This window comes from Pseudoliparis swirei, chromosome 7 (assembly GCF_029220125.1).
Source record: "Pseudoliparis swirei isolate HS2019 ecotype Mariana Trench chromosome 7, NWPU_hadal_v1, whole genome shotgun sequence".
NCBI classification, from domain to species: Eukaryota; Metazoa; Chordata; class Actinopteri; order Perciformes; family Liparidae; genus Pseudoliparis; species Pseudoliparis swirei.
In genome coordinates, this window is record NC_079394.1 from 4125065 (window position 1) to 4145621 (window position 20557).

Genomic DNA, 20557 nt, shown 5'->3' on the forward strand with positions numbered 1-20557 from the left:
TGTTTTTTTTCTTTTCATTATCCCGATTTCAGAAAGTAGTTTTTCCTGTTTTTCTTCTTTTTTTCTGTGCCTCGTGTTTTCTTCTACGTTATTCATGGAGGAGGCGACAGCATGTGCAGCCGGTTGTCCTGTTTGAGAATGTAAATCAAGGTGAAAAGAGAACAAGAAAGACGAAGAGATACATTGGGCTGTAAAAATCTGGACAGCAAAGTTGAGGAACTGACACCGAATTTACAACCACACCTCCATCGGAGGATTATTTACTGTGGAACAGGGTTCAGCAGGACCGACAAGAGGAGAAGATGGAACAAATTCATCCCTCTCCCCATTTCCTCCCTTTTCACACTGCTCCTTGTTAAACAAAGGATCCTCTGTGAGAAGAGATGTTTGGCTGGGTAGGGGGTGAGCCCGGAGCTTAGCTTATGGTTTTGTTCAAACCGTAGGCTATACATTTAGTGAATTGGCTCAGCGGCGGCTTTGATAATCAGACCGTTGGCTGTAATTCTCATACCGCCAAAGTAATGGCAGACACTTCCACTCAGTACTTTCTCACACATGCAAGACAACCGAAGCAGACTGGACACCGTCTCTGTTTATAGTCGTCTGACAGTACATTGGCCTCTTTATGGGTGGTATTTGCTGCATATTTATTATTTGCTGCATATTTATTATTTGCTGCATATTTATTATGTGCTGCATATTTATTATTTGCTGTGTTATTTGCTGCAAATTTATTATTTGCTGCATATTTATTATTTCCTGTGTTATTTGCTGCATATTTATTATTTGCTGTGTTATTTGCTGCATATTTATTTATTATTTGCTGTGTTATTTGCTGCATATTTATTATTTGCTGCATATTTCCCCAGCACTCTGATCATGAATTAAAAGTTCATATAAATAATTTTTACTCTGGACGTTGAGTTGGTACGTCTTCAACGTCATACATTGAAAGTGTGCTTTTTAGGAAAAGCGCTGCTATGGTGTAGATGATAACGATGTAGTGTAACTGTAACCTGTAACTCATAACATGCTTCTTCATATATGGTGCTTTGGTTGTGAGTTTTCATGAGATTATTTCTATTATTGCCCACAAATCCAGTGACTTAATTAATTAAATACATAAAGGCATCTTTCTTTGCACATGTATCAGCCATGTGTTCGCGCAGCGGTGGTTTAATCTTGTATGTTACTATTGATTCTGAATATTTGGTGTATTTCTTTCTGAGCTAGAATACCAAGTGCATTTATTTTGTTTTACGATATACGCTTAAAATGAGTGCTAAAGAGACATTTCTAAACATTTGCACAAGCACTCTTCTTCTGAACTGGGTGCTCACACATACGGGTTTTATTTAGTCTTTGAATGGCTTTGTTGTGTCCAACTAAAACGAAAGAACTGCTTTGGAGTGATTGCTGCTCACAAAATAAATCATATAGTTCATCTTGAAACAAAAGTCCTCACCTTCAGCTCTCAACATATGGTATCCATAACTTCCCTAGACGACCGGCTCGGGGTAGATCTACACTACTTGACATCTCAGGAGCCTGTCCAGCTGTTCTGTGAGATGATATATCTCTCTATCTGTCTCCATTGCTAAAGATTGTGTGCTTAAATAACAGTGTTACGCTCCTTATAAGTGTGTGTGTGTGTGTGTGTGTTTGTGCGTGATTCCCTTAATCTTTTTGACTTTTTCAAGCATCATATCATTTCGATTGTGCTGCTCTTGTTAGCCCGCCATCTGTTTCCAATCCGCCAATAGATGCTAAAAGCCCACTTTTTCACTTTCAAGGGAAATGTAAACAGCATGGCGGAGAACCGATTGAAGCTGATGTCTGTCTTTTATTCACAATGCCAGGTGGCTGAGTGACCCCGCCCGTGTCCTTGGCCGTAGCGCCAGTTGGGACCCTGAAGTCTGCATGGATTGTATGACTTTTTACGGCGCCTCAAATCAATCTTGAATAAAACGCAGATGTGACTGCAGTGCAGGCTCCTGTGATATTGATTAAATGTGTACGGGTATATTAACTGGCCTTTGATCCACCCATCTATCTCCTGACAGAATGATCCAGCCCATAATATTGCAATTGTCATTTGATGCTGAATTTCCTCTCAACGAAAGCCGTTTTCAACCCTGTTTTGGCAGACGGCATCACTGAGGATCAACATCGCATTTCAAACCAAATGTTCTTCTTTCTTTCAACTCTGACCATAGATATATTAAAATACAAAAACAAGGGGTGATAAAGATGTCACAGTAATAGTTTTTTTTTTGCACGATAACAGTGTTAACATGCATTTTATATTACTCGCAGACAGGACTACAGATGAAAAATAGCCTCTTGGCTAACTCTGGCACATTTACTGCAATTTTTTTATCAATGTGCACTGTCCCTTATTAAATAAACCATATTTAAAAAATTAAAAAAACATTTCCACAGGTCTAGCTTATAGTTCAGGAAGGGTTGTTGTAATGTACAGATGAGTTATGTTGAAGAACATAGCTCACAGGACCCAGTAAGGAAAGGAGAAGCCAGTAACCATGAGGGATGGTGACAAACTAGAGGTCACACTAGTACTAACATTGTTTAGACTTTTACCATAATTTCTTTTGAATGCAGATTGGCTTCCCATACATTATAAATGTATTCCATTGTTTACTTTGCCAATATGGTCCATGAATGCAACCTAGAAAACCCAGAGGAGAAAAATGTATGCGCTTTGACACGATACTGTAATTACATCAAGGTTTCTACGATGCCTTTTTCACACAGCTCCATCAGTATGGAATTTACAGATTTCTACTCAAACTATGAAAAGAGTTGTGCGGTTATTGATTTAGAAAAGGACCATTCCAGTTCGTTTTACTTCAGTTACATGTAACATGTTGAAGAGATGCATTCATTTGAGTATGAAACAATACTTAAACTTGATCTACTCCATCACATCGCTCAACATCAACTAGTTCCACTCACATTTACTTCTTCAAACCATATCCTGACACTTTTAATATGTGTTAAATTGTCAAAAATTTTAAATACTAAAATAACTCTTGACCTTTGAGTGTGGTTCGGATGGACATCATTGTTCAACCCTGCAATGCACAATAATTATGGAGAAACATCCTATAGTTTTTTTTCTTTTTCATTTGTATGTATGCAATAAGTTACAATATTGCAAAGAAGTATGAAAGCAGATGTAACTAGAATGGGCACTCGGCAGAGCGCATACCTTCGCATATCACAAGATTGGGCATTGAATTATGAACATTTTGGCATTAGTTGCATGCCAATTGGCCAAAAATGTATCGTGCTATGGTAAAAAAAAAGAGTTTGACCTTTCCATGACCTTGACCTTGACCTTTGACCCGATTGATCCCAAAATCTAATCAAATGGTCCCCGGATAATAACCAATCATCCCACCAAATTTCATGCGATTCAAGAACATTTTGACCTGTTCATGACCTTTGACCTTGACCTTTGACCCGATCGATCCCAAAATCTAATCAACTGGTCCCCGGATAATAAACAATCATCCCACCAAATTTCGTGCGATTCGGTTCAATACTTTTTGAGTTCTGCGAAAGATTTTGACCTGTTCATGACCTTTGACCTTTGACCCGATCGATCCCAAAATCTCATCAACTGGTCCCCGGATAATAAACAATCATCCCACCAAATTTCATGCGATTCGGTTCAATACTTTTTGAGTTTTACGAATAACACACATACAAATAAATAAATAAATACACGGCGATCAAAACATAACCTTCCGGCATTTTCAATGCGAAGGTAATTAATGTTCACTGTGTTGGAAGAGCTGTCAGCTTAAAGTCTCTGTAAGTTGGAGATCATGCAGTGTGTCGAAAAATACATTGAAAAAATGTTACATAAAAAGTGAAGCAGTGTTGGAATTCCAGCGAAGAGGAACACACAGATATCAAACTGGCAGACGTATGCATCTCCAATGTTTGTCCTGTTAATGAAGACTTCCTCTTTTTCCCTTTCTTGATTTGTGTTCTTGACGGAGCCTGTTGGGCTCAGGCTCTGTATGACCGTAGCACAGCATCCCCATGTGTGTCTCACTGTTATGGCTGCCCAGGCATCACCAGGCGTCTTAACAAACTGGTTAGGAAGGCTGGCTCCATCATCGGCTGCCAGCTGGAGCACCTGGAACAGGTGGTGGAGAGGAGGACGTTGAAGAAACTTGTGTCCATATTGGAGAACCCGGACCACCCTCTCCACCACCTCCTACAGGGACAGAGGAGTACTTTCTCCAGACGTCTCCTCACGCTCCGCTGACACAAGGACAGATACAGGAGAACATTCCTGCCGACGGCTATGAGGCTCTATAACAGATCACCTCTTGCCAGATCATAGTGCAATAACTACAACAATAACTGAATACTTACACTATGTTGATCTGCACTTCACACATCTCATCTGTTTGCACTACACACATACACACACATTTCATTTCATTTGCTCTGCACTCATACACACACTTTGCTTTTTGCACTCTGTCTATATTTAATATTTTGTGTATTTGATTTGTCAGTGTTGTTGTGTGTTGTGTATGCATGTGTGTTGTATATTTACATATATATTTTGTTTGTATTTTACTTTTATTTTACTTGTATACTTCTATATCTTTCATCCCTGTTTCTTATATTTTGTGTTTTGTTTTTACTCTTGTGTGTTGCTGCTACTGTCACGACAAATTTCCCCTTGGGGATTAATAAAGTATATATCTATCTATCTATCTATCTATCTATCCAGTTCCACTTTACTATGCCTTGAAGACGGGGACCATCATGTTAGCCAAAGAACGGAAACATTTCTTAAGCACTGGCAAAAGTGGTGCATCTATGTCACAGATAAATGGCCTGACTGTATTTCTTTACTCTATGGGAAATGATTTCTCCCCGCTTTATTTATAGTGTTGTTACTAAGGTATTGTTTTTGTTTCTTTATTACCTTCGCATTGAAAATGCGGAAGGTTATGTTTTGATCGCCGTGTATTTATTTATTTATTTGTATGCGTGTTACTCGCATAACTCAAAAAGTATAAAACTGAATCGCATGAAATTTGGTGGGATGATTGGTTATTATCCGGGGACTATTTGATTAGATTTTGGGATCGATCAGGTCAAGGTCAAGGTCATGAAAAGGTCAGAATCTTCTTTTTACCTTAGCGCGGTCAATTTCTATCCAATTGGCATGCAACAAATGCCAAAATGTCCATAATGCAATGCCCAATCTTGTGATATGCGAAGGTATGCGCTCTACCGAGTGCCCATTCTAGTTTGTAAATGTTTATACATAGAATCTGAAAAATTGAAATATGTGTATGTGAGATTCTGAACACTAATAAAATATTTTACAAATGTAAAAAAAGAAGACAGGGACCATTTGTTTTGTGGCGTGATTCAGGCATACATATGCTGCTCTGAGTCATGTGCTCTAAGAACATCTAAGACTAGTTATTTCCATTGCAAGCTATCTGCAGCTTCACCAATCTAGTTAGAGCAAAGTACCTATAAGAAATGTTCGCAACATCTCTGGACATTTGCCTGGCTCCATAAAGAGTTAGTTGTTGTTTCACAATGAAATTCGTCTGATGCGTTTTTTCCACAGCGATCATAGTGATAGAATGGATACAATGGATTCATTTTATTAACTCTGTCAACGTGTGGTTGCTGACCATAAAAATAAACCTTCCAACATCCAGGCACCCTATAGTGAGCAAAGTCCCTTGACGACATGATTTAATATTGCGAGCGGACATAACTGCCGTGATTGCTGAAGTTGTGGAACTGCAATGACCGGCAGGGAGTCTTCTGCAGCTGCGGCTAACCAGGAGCCAGACACCCAATGCGCCCCCGGTGGTTAGTTGTAAGCTAAGTGAAAGAAGCCATTTGATGAGGAGAAAAAGCAAACGGCGAGAAAAGCAGAAACAAGTGCCTTCATGTGACACAGCATCATTAATAATTACCTCATGATGTAAAGCAGATTAATGCGTGTACTTCTACTTGTTAACATGCATGTGTTATGGAAGGATACCGGAACTTGGCTTGGATCTCAAAACAGACATAAGACAGATTTCCATCGTTTCAGAGTCAGGATTGCTTTAGAGTTGGCTTCCTTTATTTAAGATACCAAAAAAGACTAATCTTCATGTGAATGTTTAGGAATAAACGTACATCTTCACAGGAAGTTTCGGCAAAGGAAACAAAACCACTTAGAAGTGCTGGAAATAAAAACTCATGTACCTAAGTATTAAGAGGTCTGGAGCCTATAGCTACTCTTGAAAGTGAAAAGACTAACAATTTAAATAATGTTTCACATGTGACTCTGAGAGCGGTCTCCTTGACGATAGTCCGATGTTTGTTTTGCCCCTCCATCTCCCGCCTGTACTGTGTTGACCATCTCGCCTTTGCACAACATCAGTGATGCAGGTGGGTCCGAGTCAAGCACTGGGAGTCGGTATCCGACACTGAGGGGCACTGACCCAGCGTATTAGACCAGTTGGTTATTGCCGCCCAATGCTACCATTCAGTCACTGCACACAGTGGAGCAGAGGCCACAAAGCTTGGAACCATCTCTGCTCAAGATCTTATGATAATATAATTATTGTATAAAATAATATACATGCGAATATCAATTCCAAAATTCTAAATGATACGTGCTCTTTTTGTTCCCTGATGAGAGTGACTCACCAGCTGCTTGGCGTCAGAACTGCTCTCCTCACGTATGTACACATTTTTCATTCCCGTCCCACCCAGACCTCTTCAAGCTCAAGTCGCCTCACGTCATCGTTTCATCTCGGGCTTATTAACAGGAGCCAAAACGTATATGCGTCATCTTCAGAATTGTTTCCAAGTCGAATCACGTGTTGTGCTAGAGCAGATAATGAGGCCCACATGTTTGGCGCTGGCTCATGTGAAAAGGACTAACAAGGGACAACCCATGCTCGTTTGAATTTGACCTTTTCCTATCCAGCTGGATGCAGACGTTTACACAAGAGACTCCTAAAGTGCCGACTGTCACTTATTGGACGCAATCCTGTCCTTGTGCCTCTGATGGCCTGGGACCCAGAAAGCTGCTGGATGTCAACAGGAATTGTACCACCCATTCAAGAGCTGGGACCTCAGGCTGCAGAGAACCAGCTGTGAATGCGCTCATGGCCCTGAGACTTGGCTCTGACACAACAGAAGGAATCCCTGGGTGGGACTTCCCTGAGCCACAATACATTCAGTATAGCTCTAGACAGGCCAGTATATTATGTACTCCCAAATGTGCACATATATACAGCTTATACAGTATTAGGAAATATGCAAAATGGACACATGTGCTTCCTAATGTGACACGTCTAAACAACATTACCAATAAAAAGTGGTATTCATGAAGACGTCTATACTAATCTACAGAGCTGCATATTTTGCGCTCAAGTAATGCATGTTTGAGGTTCAACCTAGATTTACACAAGGATAAATGTCTACATTTTAAAAGTACTCAGTTTGAGAGCCCTTAAACATACGGATTTAAATATGTTCATGTCCACGTTCCATAAGTGCATTTGCATTAAACAGCGTTTTTTAGACATTTTACGTTTGGCTGAGGTAGAAAGTGTGGCGCATTGATTGAAGCCAAATGTGACTTATACATCCAAAAGCTTTTACAGATGAGATGAAAAATGGCGGCAGACAAAAATGTATAATTAAATAAAAAAACAATGACAAATTCACGTCCCATTTTAGAAATTGTAGGTTTGCGCATAAAAGCACCCAACTGGAGAATTAATGGCACCCTTATTTTGATTAAAACTACCCCGGCCAAATATAAGCATTACAGTTGTGGATAGAAACAATAATTAATTGACATTTGGTTTCGCCAAGTATATTGAAGTAAAAAAATAAAGTTTATATTTGGGAGGAAACCTGTTTATAGCCAAAATATATCAGCCAGGTTTCTGTCTGGACAATACATCAGAAAAATCATCGTCTTCATCATTATACTTGGCTTCTGTAGATGAGCAAGATAAGCAGATGGAAGAGGGGAAACAGGAACAGGAAAGACTGATCCATCAATCATTCGATGTTGACCACCAAAATATTTACAGTTTCATAAAGCGGCTTAGATATCCGTTCATGGATTGGCAACACATGTTAAGCCAAATAACACTTGTTGATGATTGTACTGGTTTCTGTTACGCCTCCATCAAGAATGCACACCGTACCCTGCAGCAATCCTGCTGTCGAAGGTTGGGAAAAGATGACCAGGACGGCAAAGTAAAATTCAAAACAAAGTGGATTTAATCAAGTGTGGTTGAACAAAAAGTCCAAAGACACCAAATATTTAACGTGACTCTGTATATCTTTAAGAGCAAGCGTGATTAGATAATATAGATGGAGACGTCACTCGGTTTAATCTTTGTCCGTCTCATCGTTGGAGCTCAGGGTGGTCCCACCCTCTGGGCTCACGATCTTCTCGCCATCATCATAATCAGTGTGTGTGTATGTTGTTCTCCATCTAAAGCAGGAGCTGTGCAGTTTCTTCAATATAATAGAAACTAAAAAGGCATTGAAACCATCTGTTGCTCACATAAACAAATTCTTTGACGGTGACAGGTACGGCTCTTATTAAATCTCAATTCTACGACTGAGCGGTCAGGGTGAGGTCAGAGCCTGTGTGGATGTGTCATCTTCTGGCCGAGGTCAAGAAGTGTTTGTACCTACAGTATCTGTGCTTCTTATCCAGCAGTGTCAGTATGTTCCATGTGGGTGAGCATGAGTATGAGCTGTGCTCTCTGGTCAGAGCCCGACTGCCATAGAACGACACAAGGTATGGTGCTTCGGGGCCTTCATGCAAAGTGAGGGACATGGGGTACTATGTATGTATTTTTTATATTCTTAACACTGCTGTTACTTTTATTGCGCTTTGATATTCTCAAAGTATCTCACAGAGGCTGCCATAGCTGATTGCAGCGCTTACAGTAAACTCAGTGTGTGTGACAGGAGTCTCTGTGCCCTCACACTGGGGACATATATGTTTATAATCCCACTCTGTGCACTAGGGCCTATGGCCGTCTTATGTAACAGTTCCTTAGATCTCCAGAGGATTGGAGGCAGAGGCACAGAGGATGTGCCCAGGGTAAACTGGGACTTTAGAATATACAACGGAGGCCCACCATGTACTCTGTTGACATCTCTGCAGGATTTGAACGCCTGGCAGACGGGGCAGAGGAGACAAAGAGAGAGAAAATAAAAGAAAGAAAACAGCTCGAGTTGACCCAGCTGTAATAACTCCGGTGATGAAGATGTCCAGAACAGCATCTGCAACGTGTCGCTCCACTCCCAGCCTCGCCATCTTTCAAAGTTCATCCGGACGGCTGAGAAAACGTTTAGGAGAGACCACACAGCCTCCCTCAGCTCTGGGCTGGTCGCAAATGCACGTCCTCCTGGCTCCTCTGAGCTGAGAGATCCTCTGGCGTCTCTTCTCCGCGTCGGAAGAGACCGAGGGAAACGTCATCGCACAATTTATTGCATCAGCTGACTTGGTTCCTTACCTTGTTAGTTACAGATGTTTATAACACCGCTTTAAACACCATCACATATATAATAATTGGAATAAATGTACGTCCAGAAAAAATATTAGCCGGGAAAATAAAGCAAAAGAGGAGAGTAATAAATAAATGAAGTCAAATTGGAGATGGCAAAGAATAATTTTCGGCAGACGTTTGTATGACCCTTTTGCATTTAATGGTATTGCATCATATGTAAATATGAGCCAATAAAGCTGCATGGAAAGTGACTCAACATCACTTTTATATCAAGTGTGTGTCTGTGTGTGACAAGTTCAGGCCATTAAAGAGCTCACAATTATGGATGACAACAATATTTAACATATGTACATTAACTTTGATTTGTTTAATTGAAGCCTGATTAAGAGACCACAAACCGGACATAATTAAATGGGTTGAAAGCCAGAGAGTTAATAGAGTGAAAACCAGGCTGCAAGTCATTAGAATGGATATGGTGTGAAAACATTTGTATACTTGAAGATTATGCTCTCTCTCTCGCTCGAATAAGAATACATGCTGATCTTTTTCAACATCCTTATCTAAGTTGTTTAATCTTCACTGTATTGCATTACTCATATGAGTCACTTTAGTTCTCCGATATAACACAAGTGGATAATCATCTGCTGGTTAATTATCTGCAGTGTTGCTGTAGTCCTCATCTTCCCAAGGGAGCGGAGGGAGTTTTTCCTAAATATTGTGGCTCATGGGAGCCAGTATAGAGCTGTGCATGGCGATGGGCTGAGGGGAGGGGGAGTGGTCTCGCCCATGTATGGATACAATAAAGGCACTTGTCTGAACCTTTGAGGAGCCAAAACCTTCCAGTAGCACCACAGGCGGGTGCTGCACAGAGACAGACATATAGAGCTCGATGAATAAAAATTTAAACAGAAAAGTTGATCAAGCTAACTTTTAGCTTTACTAAAATATTTAAAGTTTCGAAAACTTTTGCAGTTTAAGTTTTGTACTTAGAATTCACGTGGAAAACTGAGAAGATGACGAGTCTGCTGTGCATCACAATTATCTCCCTGACCCTGGCGGCTGCCAGTGCATACAGTGAGCCGATGACCCTTTCCATACGACCAACAGGTAAGTTTGATGTTCAAGTATGTGGGGAATTGTCTTTTTGTTTTGTTCCATGCATGCATGTGTGTTTATCTACAAGAATGTTACTGTGCGTGGAGAAAAAGAAGAACTGGAGGATGCGCAAAGTGGGGCCACAGCTCAGGCGTGCGTAACAACAGGGTCTTTGTAGCAGTAGGTAACACAGGCGTCTCCGGGGAAACCCACTCACACCATTGTGTGACTTCCTGCATGCGGACCACCACGGCATAAACTGGCTGTGGAAAACTGTAAATCCCCCTGCCATTGACAGAGGTCCACCACCCATGCTACTCAATGAAAACCGCACCACTTATACAACTGGTTTTACTCCTAAATTGGGTCAAAGGTGCTTCAGTGACTGCAATTGGGCAAGTGGTGCTTGTCCCTTCATGGATGTAATTCTTAATACAAAAATACTCAGGAATTTGCCACAGTAGAGTTAATACCTCTTGTAATTGTTTGACCATTTTATCAGTTGTTTCTCTTCTTCTTCCTGTGACAGACAGACAATTAAAACCTTGAGAAAAGTGTTTAATCAGAGAGCCCTGCACTCCATCATGACGCTGTTAGAAGTCAAATGTGTATGCATGTTTATATGTTTATGTATATATATATAGGTATATGTATATGGTTCTCTAAAATAAGTATTTTCATGAAAACATAGTTTAGGGCACTTATAAGCTTGATAGCTTCAGCCTTGACCCTTTCGGTCAGCCACTTTCTTCTTTTGTTGAAATTTTGATTTTTGTATATTATTGCTGATCGAAATAAACTAAACTAAACAACAACAACAAAACTAAATTCATACATACCAACAGGATGACACACTGACACAGTTGATGCAACTGCAATCTATGAAATACCAGAATAGATCAACTGGTGTGGTGACGTTTAAAAAAAAAGAAAGCTCCAGCAGAAGACTCATGTTATACGAGTGATATTAAATGCGATTTCAGCAGTCCTGCGAGCTGACTCAGTAGATGTTGAATGATGGGTGGGTCAGCTCTCTCTCTCTCTCTCTCCCTCTTTTACCAGACGGGAGGAAAGAGTTTGTCTCTGGGGAAAATGGTTTCACTCTGGGCCGAGATGATGCGAGAGATTCAAACATTGGAATTTATCCCACTGGCCGGTGATGCAAGAGGTGTGTGTGTGTGTGTGTGTGGAGGGGGGAGGTGTGTGTGTGTGTGTGTGTCTGTACTCTATATGATTATACATGAGCTCACTGTCTGCCTTAAATAAAAGCCCTGGCTTCACTCAGGCCCGATTTATCATCGGACCATACAGTAGAACTGCTATTGGCCACACGAGCATCGTATACCGTCCGTTCCCTGGGCGTTGCCCGTCCTTATACCTACTGACTCACTCTGGCAGCTTTTAGAAATCCGCCACGCTAACAGACAGCGTGACAAAAAGAAAAAAAAGTAAGATTAATGATCCGCAGCTAAACGTATAGCGCCCCATGCTGAACAGCAGCCAAATGACTCCGTCTTTCCCTGTGAGGTAATAGCCTGTTGAGTCTAATGCTCACTGTCGTCGTTGGTAACTGAGGCCTGGCCCCGTTGCTAGGGCTGGCTGGGAAAAAGAGGTGGGCTGGAAAACGGGCTGGAGCCGGGCGCCAAGTTTAAAATGTGTTTAGGCTCGCAGACGAGATGTCGATGGAGACATTTTTTTTGGTGATTTTGCATTTGTGTTGATGTACGAATGACTCCGTTGACGGTCTGCGACACGTGTGTGCCGAGTGTGTGTGTGTGTATCAAAGACTTTATTGGAGTTAGTGTGTAGGAGTTGGCCTCCTGTGTTTGTGCCAGCTGTGCTCGTTAATTCTTTCTCCATCCTCGCACCAGCAGACCAGCAGAGGAGAACAAAGCTTTGGGATGCTGCAGAGCATCTCATATCAAGCTGCTCGGTCAGAGGGCGTGGCACATCGGGCCACACTGCAATAGACATGCAGGGGCGACTCACTGATGAGGTCCATCTTTTCACGGAGGAGGGATCTGAACCCAATAAACGTGTTCATTCATTAATGTAAAGCGCAAATTATGCGACTGGATTTTATCGCATAATTACACTGTTTTAGTTTCTGAACATATAGGTCATTGAGCAGAGTTGGACCACTGTAATGTTGTGAATTTACACTTTATTGTTACGACGAAGCAGATGGTTCCAATCGCTTGCTATTACAACCTTTAACAGAGAAAGAGAGAGAGAGGGAGGGAGGGAGAGAGGGAGAAAGAGAGAGAGGGAGAGAACTGCTCGGTCATAAAATAGCAGTCGGTCTTGGCTGCAGCTGTGGGACTTTTTGTCTTTTCTTGTCTTGCACATGTATTCATTTACTTCTTTGTCATCTTATAATTCCCAGCTGCACTCAACAAAGATTTCAGATAGAAATTGAATTTTTTTTGTCAACCCATTTGATGTTAAATGTGACAATCTGGCACAACCGTAGACTTCAGAGAGACTTATACAAATAGGATGTGGGTGAGTTGCGAACAAAGAACAGAAAGGATTCCCTCTTTTTCTGAGAGGCTATGTAAACACAACAGGCTGCTGTTGCTTTATAAGTGGAGTGCACCCCGCATGGCCGAGGCCACATCGTCTCGTGGGACGTGTCTGCTGGTAACTGCCGAAGCAGGAGAGAGTTCAGAGTTACTTTGAACACGCCGTCTCTCTGTCTGCTACTAACGTCTTGCAGGAACCCTCAAGGTTGCTCCAGGAAAAGTCCTCTAGTATTATTGTATAAGGTTAGCAGATATATATATTCAGTTATTAATACCAAGCTTTTCTCAGCATAATGTTGAACACTCTCCTTCCATCTCACATTTCAGGATTACAAAACCACATCCAGTCTGCACAGAAGAATATTCCCATAAAACAATGTAATGAACCCCTTTATTCGATCTAGTCTAATTTCCTAAGTAATATTAGAATATATTTAGAAATATTAGAGATGTAGAATTTAGCATAACGGTTAGATTGCATCACATCTGGTGAGCTGGCGTTGACGTCAGCGTGTGCTTCACCCCGGCCGGGGCCTTTGATCATCAGTTTAGTCATTCTGCAGCACACGAGTTTAAATCGCACTTAATGCCGCTGCAGTGAATTTAAGAGGCGCGGTGACGTCGCGAGTCATTCCTCACAGACAGAACCGGCACACAGGACTCTTGTCCAAACTGCTATAAACTCTGCTTTTGAAAATATTAGTCACCACGAGCATTTAGGTTGTTTTCCGAGGTCGTAAAATACCCGGCATCTTGTTAACCGGCGAGGAGCGAGTGAGGTTCAGGTGTGGGTGTGAGAACTCTCCGGCAAATAAAAAAAGATGTGCAGTCTAATGAATAAAATGGAAAAAATGGAAGGGAGTGTGACACGAGGTTGGAGTGAAGGGTAGATTAGGTCTGTCACCGGTGCTTCTGCAAATTAAATCATTGTGCAGGAGAGCTCAACACTAATGATCTGAGCTCCGCTGAACAAAGTCCAGACACGCATCTAATGTGTGCAGAATGGAGGATTGGGGCAGTTTAGGCATGGGGGTGGATTAGAAGTCATTCAAGTCGGTTGATCAATTTCCTGTATTGCCCATGTGGGAAACATTTCCCCCTGACAAGCAGCCAGCAACACAGTGTTCCAGTCAGGGCTCTGGAGCTGCTGCTCGGAAGGAGGCGCCCAACACATCCTCACGAAGAAAAGAGAGGGACTGGTTTAGGCTCCGACTTTTTTATTTACATTTTTTTTTTTTTTTTTAATACAGCACACAACCAGGACAAAATCATCGTCGTTAGATTAATAGTTATGCCTGCAGAATACTAAGACAACATGCTAGTTGATTGACTCAGTTTAGATTTACCGTATATTCTAACTAGTCCCAGAAATGACTCATTGGATGAACTCAATAAAATTGTTGGCAGGTTTTCCATCCAATTATTATATACAACTCCAACTCAAATTTAGCACATCAGTGCAATAAAATGTAATTAAGTTGGTCCAACACATTTGTATCAAATACATATAAAATAAAATAACGATATTCATTAAATTAAATTAAATTGTGTTTTTCCAACTCAAAATATAAACTAACTAACTCACAAAATATGCAAACTCCACACAGAAGGAATGCATGCGTTGCAGAGTTTGACTCCACTTACAGGGTTGAGTGTTCGGTGTTGGTGGGGGGGGTCAAGGCAGGGATTGTGTACATCCATCCATATGGTGCTTATTATTGCCTGGCACAAGCGGCCCCTTACCGGTTGGGGTCCTCTTAACTAAGCAAGCACTGTGAGGTCTGAACATGGAGGTCATGGAGTTTGTGGGAACCAATGGTGAGACACAAATGATCTGCCATTGTGAGTTCAGGCGCGCTTCAGTTTCGACAGGAGTGCAGAGAAGGAATACGTGCGAGAATAAAATAATGATATCTTTAACTACGTTAACGGCTTACTTTTCTCCTTATTCACATTATATCTGACATAGTGTACACGACTCAGACGGAGTGGATGAAAGATTGTTCCCGGTAAAGATTACATTTTGAGAGTTAATGTTGAGGAATCTGAAGTTTATAAGTGCGAAAGGACTGACAAGAGCAGGAAGGAGACTGAAGAGGGCGATTGGCTTCAGGCGGTGAAGACTGGCTGGTGTCCAATGCTTTATCTAATAAACCAAACAGGATACACACCGACTTTGAACGTTTTTTGTGTGAGAGAAAGTTTGTGTGTAGTACAATAATACATAGTATACACACATGCCGTGGAAAGGGGAATTTCCCCCTTTTTGGTGTTTTCTCATACTGATTGTACCAGTTTCATGCCACGGCAGTTAAACTTAACCCTCCTGTTACCTTTACATTTACTAACATATTTTACCCTCGGGGTCAATTTGACCCCAGCAATTAAAACCTCCAGAAAATTATTAGAATTAATATTGTTTCCCAAGTTTAAGTGTGAGGTACTTTATGTTTGTTTGTTGACTACCTAAATAGCCCTTTAAATATATAAAAAAGTTGATATTTCTTATATGTTTGACAAAGTGAAAAACAGCCTGGGGTCAAATTGACCCCAAGGAACACCGACATTAAACATTGAATGGGGTCAAATTGACCCGAAAGGTAACAGGAGGGTTAAATACACATTACATAACATATTCCAGTATGATGCAATAATCATACGCCTAATCACCAAACCCTAATAAGGCTGTATCATTTCTTTCCACTTTTCTAGTTATGGTTTTGGGTGTCCTGGGTGAAAACGTCACCCTGCCCTGCCTGCTCCTGTCCAAAGATGCCATTGCTCACACTGGTGTCCGAGTCAAATGGACCAAGGTGGCAGAAGATGAAGCACTGAATGAGGACGTGCTGCTTTCCATGGGATTCCACAAGAAAACCTACGGAAGCTTCGCAGACCGTGTGTTTATGAACGAGACCGACAACGAAGACGCCTCCATAACAATCACAGATGTCTCCTTAGCCGACGCTGGAAAATACCTCTGTGAGGTCATCAACGGCATGGTAGACATTTTGGAAGAGGTCATCTTGGATGTTCAAAGTATTCTCACTGAAGGTAAATCCTTTTTTAATCTATTCAGAAACGTAGCCTAGCGTTGAACCTTCAGGTCAATGTTAATATACCAGCTGTGATAACATTAGTAGCTCAGTCACTAGTCGCATGCGCAATACAGTTGAATTATAATAATCTTTTACAACATTGTTTTGTTTTGCAGTTATTGAACACATCCATATTTCCTTTTCTAGTAGAAAAAGAAAAAGATCAGACAGCTTGTTCCAATTCATCCAAACCATTGTATTGAGTCAGCCATGATTCAATTTGAATATTGGTCATCAGTAAACAGAAACACATTTTAAATTCTCACACATCTCACAGACTCACTTTTATAATCACAAAATGGTCTTCCTTTTAAAAGGTCCCAGACACAGAGAAACTGCTTTGTATGCATGTTAGGGTTATTAATACATTCTGGAACCTTCCTCGGTGACACACTAAATCGCTGCAGTGTGTTCAACCTCCTCTGCAGTTCCCACCCACCTTTTGTTGTAGGTTTGAATGTGTGAGAAATCACACAAATATTACCAATGCGTTAAAACAAAAACAAAAATTCTCCCTTCTGAAATCCAGTTTATATTTAATGTATTGAGGTAAAACTTTGTATAAGGAAGGCACCATGATGAATAACTACCACATCATTTCACTTTGCTTTGATGTTTAGCAGCAGAGCTTACAGCCCAGTTTGCATAAGATGATTGTTTCTTCCAGGCAGAGGGGTAAACAAGCACAACATTAATGAGTTTGCAAAGTCTGGCCTCTGAAGAGTTCATCTAAGCTTGCACTACCGTAAAACTAAGCAGGACTGATTGCTGACATTCATTTCATCTCCTCCTTCCTCGCCCAGGTGTTGTGTTCCCGTACTCTCCCAGTGAGGGCCGCTACAACCTGAACTTCGACAACGCTACACAGGCCTGCCTGGAGCAGAACGCGTCCGTTGCCACCTTAGAGCAACTGCACGAGGCGTGGAAGGGCGGCCTGGACTGGTGTAATGCTGGCTGGCTGAGTGACGGCACGGTGTACTATCCCGTCACCAAAGCCAGAGGGCCGTGTGGTGGCAACAAAGGGCCCGGCCTGATAAGCTACGGAATTCGCAACAAGCAGATGGGCCGCTATGATGTTTTCTGCTTTGCTCCTGCACTCAAGGGTGAGGTGTTTTTATTTGCTCGTCCATTTTCTTGATTCATTATTCTTACAAAAGAAACTAGAACGGGCACTCGGTAGAGCGCATACCTTCGCATATCACAAGATTGGGCATTGGATTATGAACATTTTGGCATTAGTTGCATGCCAATTGGATAAAAATTGACAATTGAAAAAAAGAAGATTTTGACCTTTGACCCGATCGATCCCAAAATCGAATCAAATGGTCCCCGGATAATAACCAATCATCCCACCAAATGTCATGCAATTCGGTTTAATACTTTTTTAGTTATGCGAGTAACACGCATACAAATAAATAAATAAATACACGCCGATCAAAACATAACCTTCCGCATTTTCAATGCGAAGGTAAACATATTTCATGTTATGGTTTTGTAAAACAATACGGATGTACCTAGTTCGGTAGACCCTCTTGTAAAAAGAGCGGGAACTATACCGCCAGCTAAATTGAATCCTTTTCCCGACCGTGGGTTTTGCTCTCTCTGCAGGAAGCTTCTATTGGCTGGTGCAGCCCGACAGACTGACCTTTGACGAGGCTGTGCAGGCGTGCGTCGATGACGGGGCGGAGATCGCCACGGTCGGCCACATGTACTCCGCCTGGAAGCTCGAGGGCTTCGATCGCTGCGACGCCGGCTGGCTGGCTGACGGAAGTGTCCGTTACCCCATCTCCAGGCCCCGCAAGAACTGCAGCCCCACCGAGGCTGCGGTGCGCTTTGTCGGATTCCCAGACAAGATGCAAAAGTCGAACGGCGTCTACTGCTACAAGGATGAGTAGTGAGGTGCTCGGCAGGGGTAGGGAAGCCATAACCACCAAAGAGAAGTCATAGCCACAACCATTAAATTACAACAATAAAGCAGATACGCTTTAGATCTTAACTAGCATGAGCTCAATACCTTTCTGAAACTGTGATAACCCTCTTTTACCCGCTAAAGAAAGAAATACTGTACGTCTTAACTCCATATGACAAAAAATGTCAGAGCCATTGAGTCCTGGTTTTTTTCTAACTTTTATTGTAGACAGACTCTCTGAGAAAATGCAACAGTGCTAATTATGAGTATGAGTGATGTGATCGAGACAAGAACTTGATGGTTGTGAAACATGACCTAAGTTAGACTTGTCCTCCACTGAATGATTAGATGTGTGAAGATGAACAGCATTCACACTCAACTTTAGAAACATAGATGTGATAAAAGATTCATGAACATAACTACCACTGTTGAACTATGGCTACGTACGTACATGTTATATTGCAGTAAGTATTCAACGGGATTCCTCTCTAATCAGAGTTAATGCTCTTTTTCCCACGTTTTTCGACAAGAGAATATCAAGAAAATGAATGTAAATGCCTTGATGGACTGTGACCTATTCTGCATTCATAGCTCCTTTTATATCAACCTCCAATTACACTTTGAAATACAGTTTCAGGAACGAATGTGGTATGTTTGTCTTAACAAACTTGTTTTTGTACATGTTTATAATGATTTTTTAAAGACAGAAAAAACAGATTGTCAGGTGTCAGGGTTTTTTTTGGTGACATTTTAGGGAATTATAAAAAACGACAAGATTTCAGCCAGATAATGCGGAATAAGTACACATCTTCCTCTTTTGCTCGTAACACAAACTTTTATCAAAACAATCCCTGATTGTTTTAGAGTTATAGCAATTCCCTCCAGTAGCTATAATTATAACTAACAGATGCTGAAACTCACTTTGACTAAAGACAGTTTCAAATTCTCACTGAGGTTATGATCTGTTAAGGTACATTTCTAAACACATTTTTTTTTTTAAAGGGCCCAACGGACCCACAGAGCATGTTGTGTACATACAGAGCAGGTAATCCAAAGGTTTGCCACAACCCGACGCACCCTTTTTATCTAACCCTCTTGTACTTACTGCAGGTTACATCTGGTGATACATTTCCAGAACTTAACTCGCATACAATTTGTATTCACACAAAAAGGTGACGGTATTTGTATATCTTATCGCCATGTACCTTTTTCAACAAAGCAGTTTGAAATAAAGAAAACGACTTTCAAAACAATTTGTGGAACTTGTCCTTTTTTAACAATTAACATGTTGTCGCGAGGATTTAAGATTAAATTCTCCTCACATTTATTCATTCTTTGCCCTTTTCTCGATAATTCAGTGCCGGGCTGCCAGCGCAGGACAAAGGACAGAGAGAACAGGATAATAGTTATTGGAGGAATGCAGTGGGAATGGGGTTAGCTTTGAGTTTATATAGCAGTGAAATGTAAATGGTTGATAAAAAGTCCAATAAAGCAGGCTTTTTGTTCCGTTGACGCCACAGCCGATAACAGGAGAAACTAGAACGGGCACTCGGTAGAGCGCATACCTTCGCATATCACAAGATTGGGCATTGAATTATGAACATTTTGGCATTAGTTGCATGCCAATTTGATATAAATTGACCGCGCTATGGTAAAAAGAAGATGTTGACCTTTTCATGACCTTGACCTTGACCTTTGACCCGATTGATCCCAAAATCTAATCAAATGGTCCCCGGATAATAACCAATCATCCCACCAAATTTCATGCGATTCGGTTTAATACTTTTTTAGTTATGCGAATAACACGCATACATATAAATAAATAAATAAATACACGGCGATCAAAACATAACCTTCCGCATTTTCAATGCCAAGTTAACAAAGAGACTGTGCAGACTTTTCCACACTTTCTTCACCATAGAAATGTTTGACAATTAGGTTTATTGCTCATATTATTGTCACATTTTTCATTTGTTTATGCACATTAGTGCCACAAAGTGAGCTTCTTTGTCTCTGGGGTATGTTGGACGTTTAAATTGATGAACGGCTCTTATGGACGACCACCATCTGATTGATCAAGGAGTAATGCTAGACATATAATTTGGTTGCTAGTGTGGTTTCAACCAATAAATGATTGTGCCGACTTCCAGCAGTCTGAAAATGCTACGTCCCAAACGCTTGACACGCAGTCATCTAGATTAAGAAACAGGACCCAAGAATCAAGAGGGTGGGTTTCCTTACCAAAACAAACCAAGAAAGCCTAATAAATCCCAGGGAGACCTGAGCTGAGAGGGCCAGGTGTTTCCACTGATCACCCATGAGACATCTGCATTTCACGAGGCAATAATATAGGTTATACTTTTGCCGGGG

At 41.2% G+C, this 20557-nt stretch overlaps 1 protein-coding gene across 1 annotated transcript; it reads left to right on the top strand.

Annotated features, from left to right (window-relative positions):
• The first annotated feature begins 10394 nt into the window (after window positions 1–10394).
• Window positions 10395–19440, top strand: LOC130196120 (hyaluronan and proteoglycan link protein 1-like). The gene is made up of 4 exons (XM_056417985.1): window positions 10395–10670; window positions 15896–16234; window positions 17082–17381; window positions 17887–19440. The coding sequence occupies exons 1-4, from the start codon at window positions 10577–10579 to the stop codon at window positions 18171–18173; spliced, it is 1020 nt and encodes a 339-aa protein (XP_056273960.1). The 5' UTR covers window positions 10395–10576; the 3' UTR covers window positions 18174–19440.
• Window positions 19441–20557: the final 1117 nt, after the last annotated feature.

Excerpts from the sequence above, each read along its gene's own strand:
- LOC130196120 (XM_056417985.1), top strand. The coding sequence starts at position 10,577 with ATGACGAGTCTGCTGTGCATCACAATTATCTCCCTGACCCTGGCGGCT. Across the intron at positions 10,671-15,895 it reads CCTTTCCATACGACCAACAG|TTATGGTTTTGGGTGTCCTG; the intron begins GTAAGTTTGATG and ends CCACTTTTCTAG. Across the intron at positions 17,382-17,886 it reads CTTTGCTCCTGCACTCAAGG|GAAGCTTCTATTGGCTGGTG; the intron begins GTGAGGTGTTTT and ends CTCTCTCTGCAG.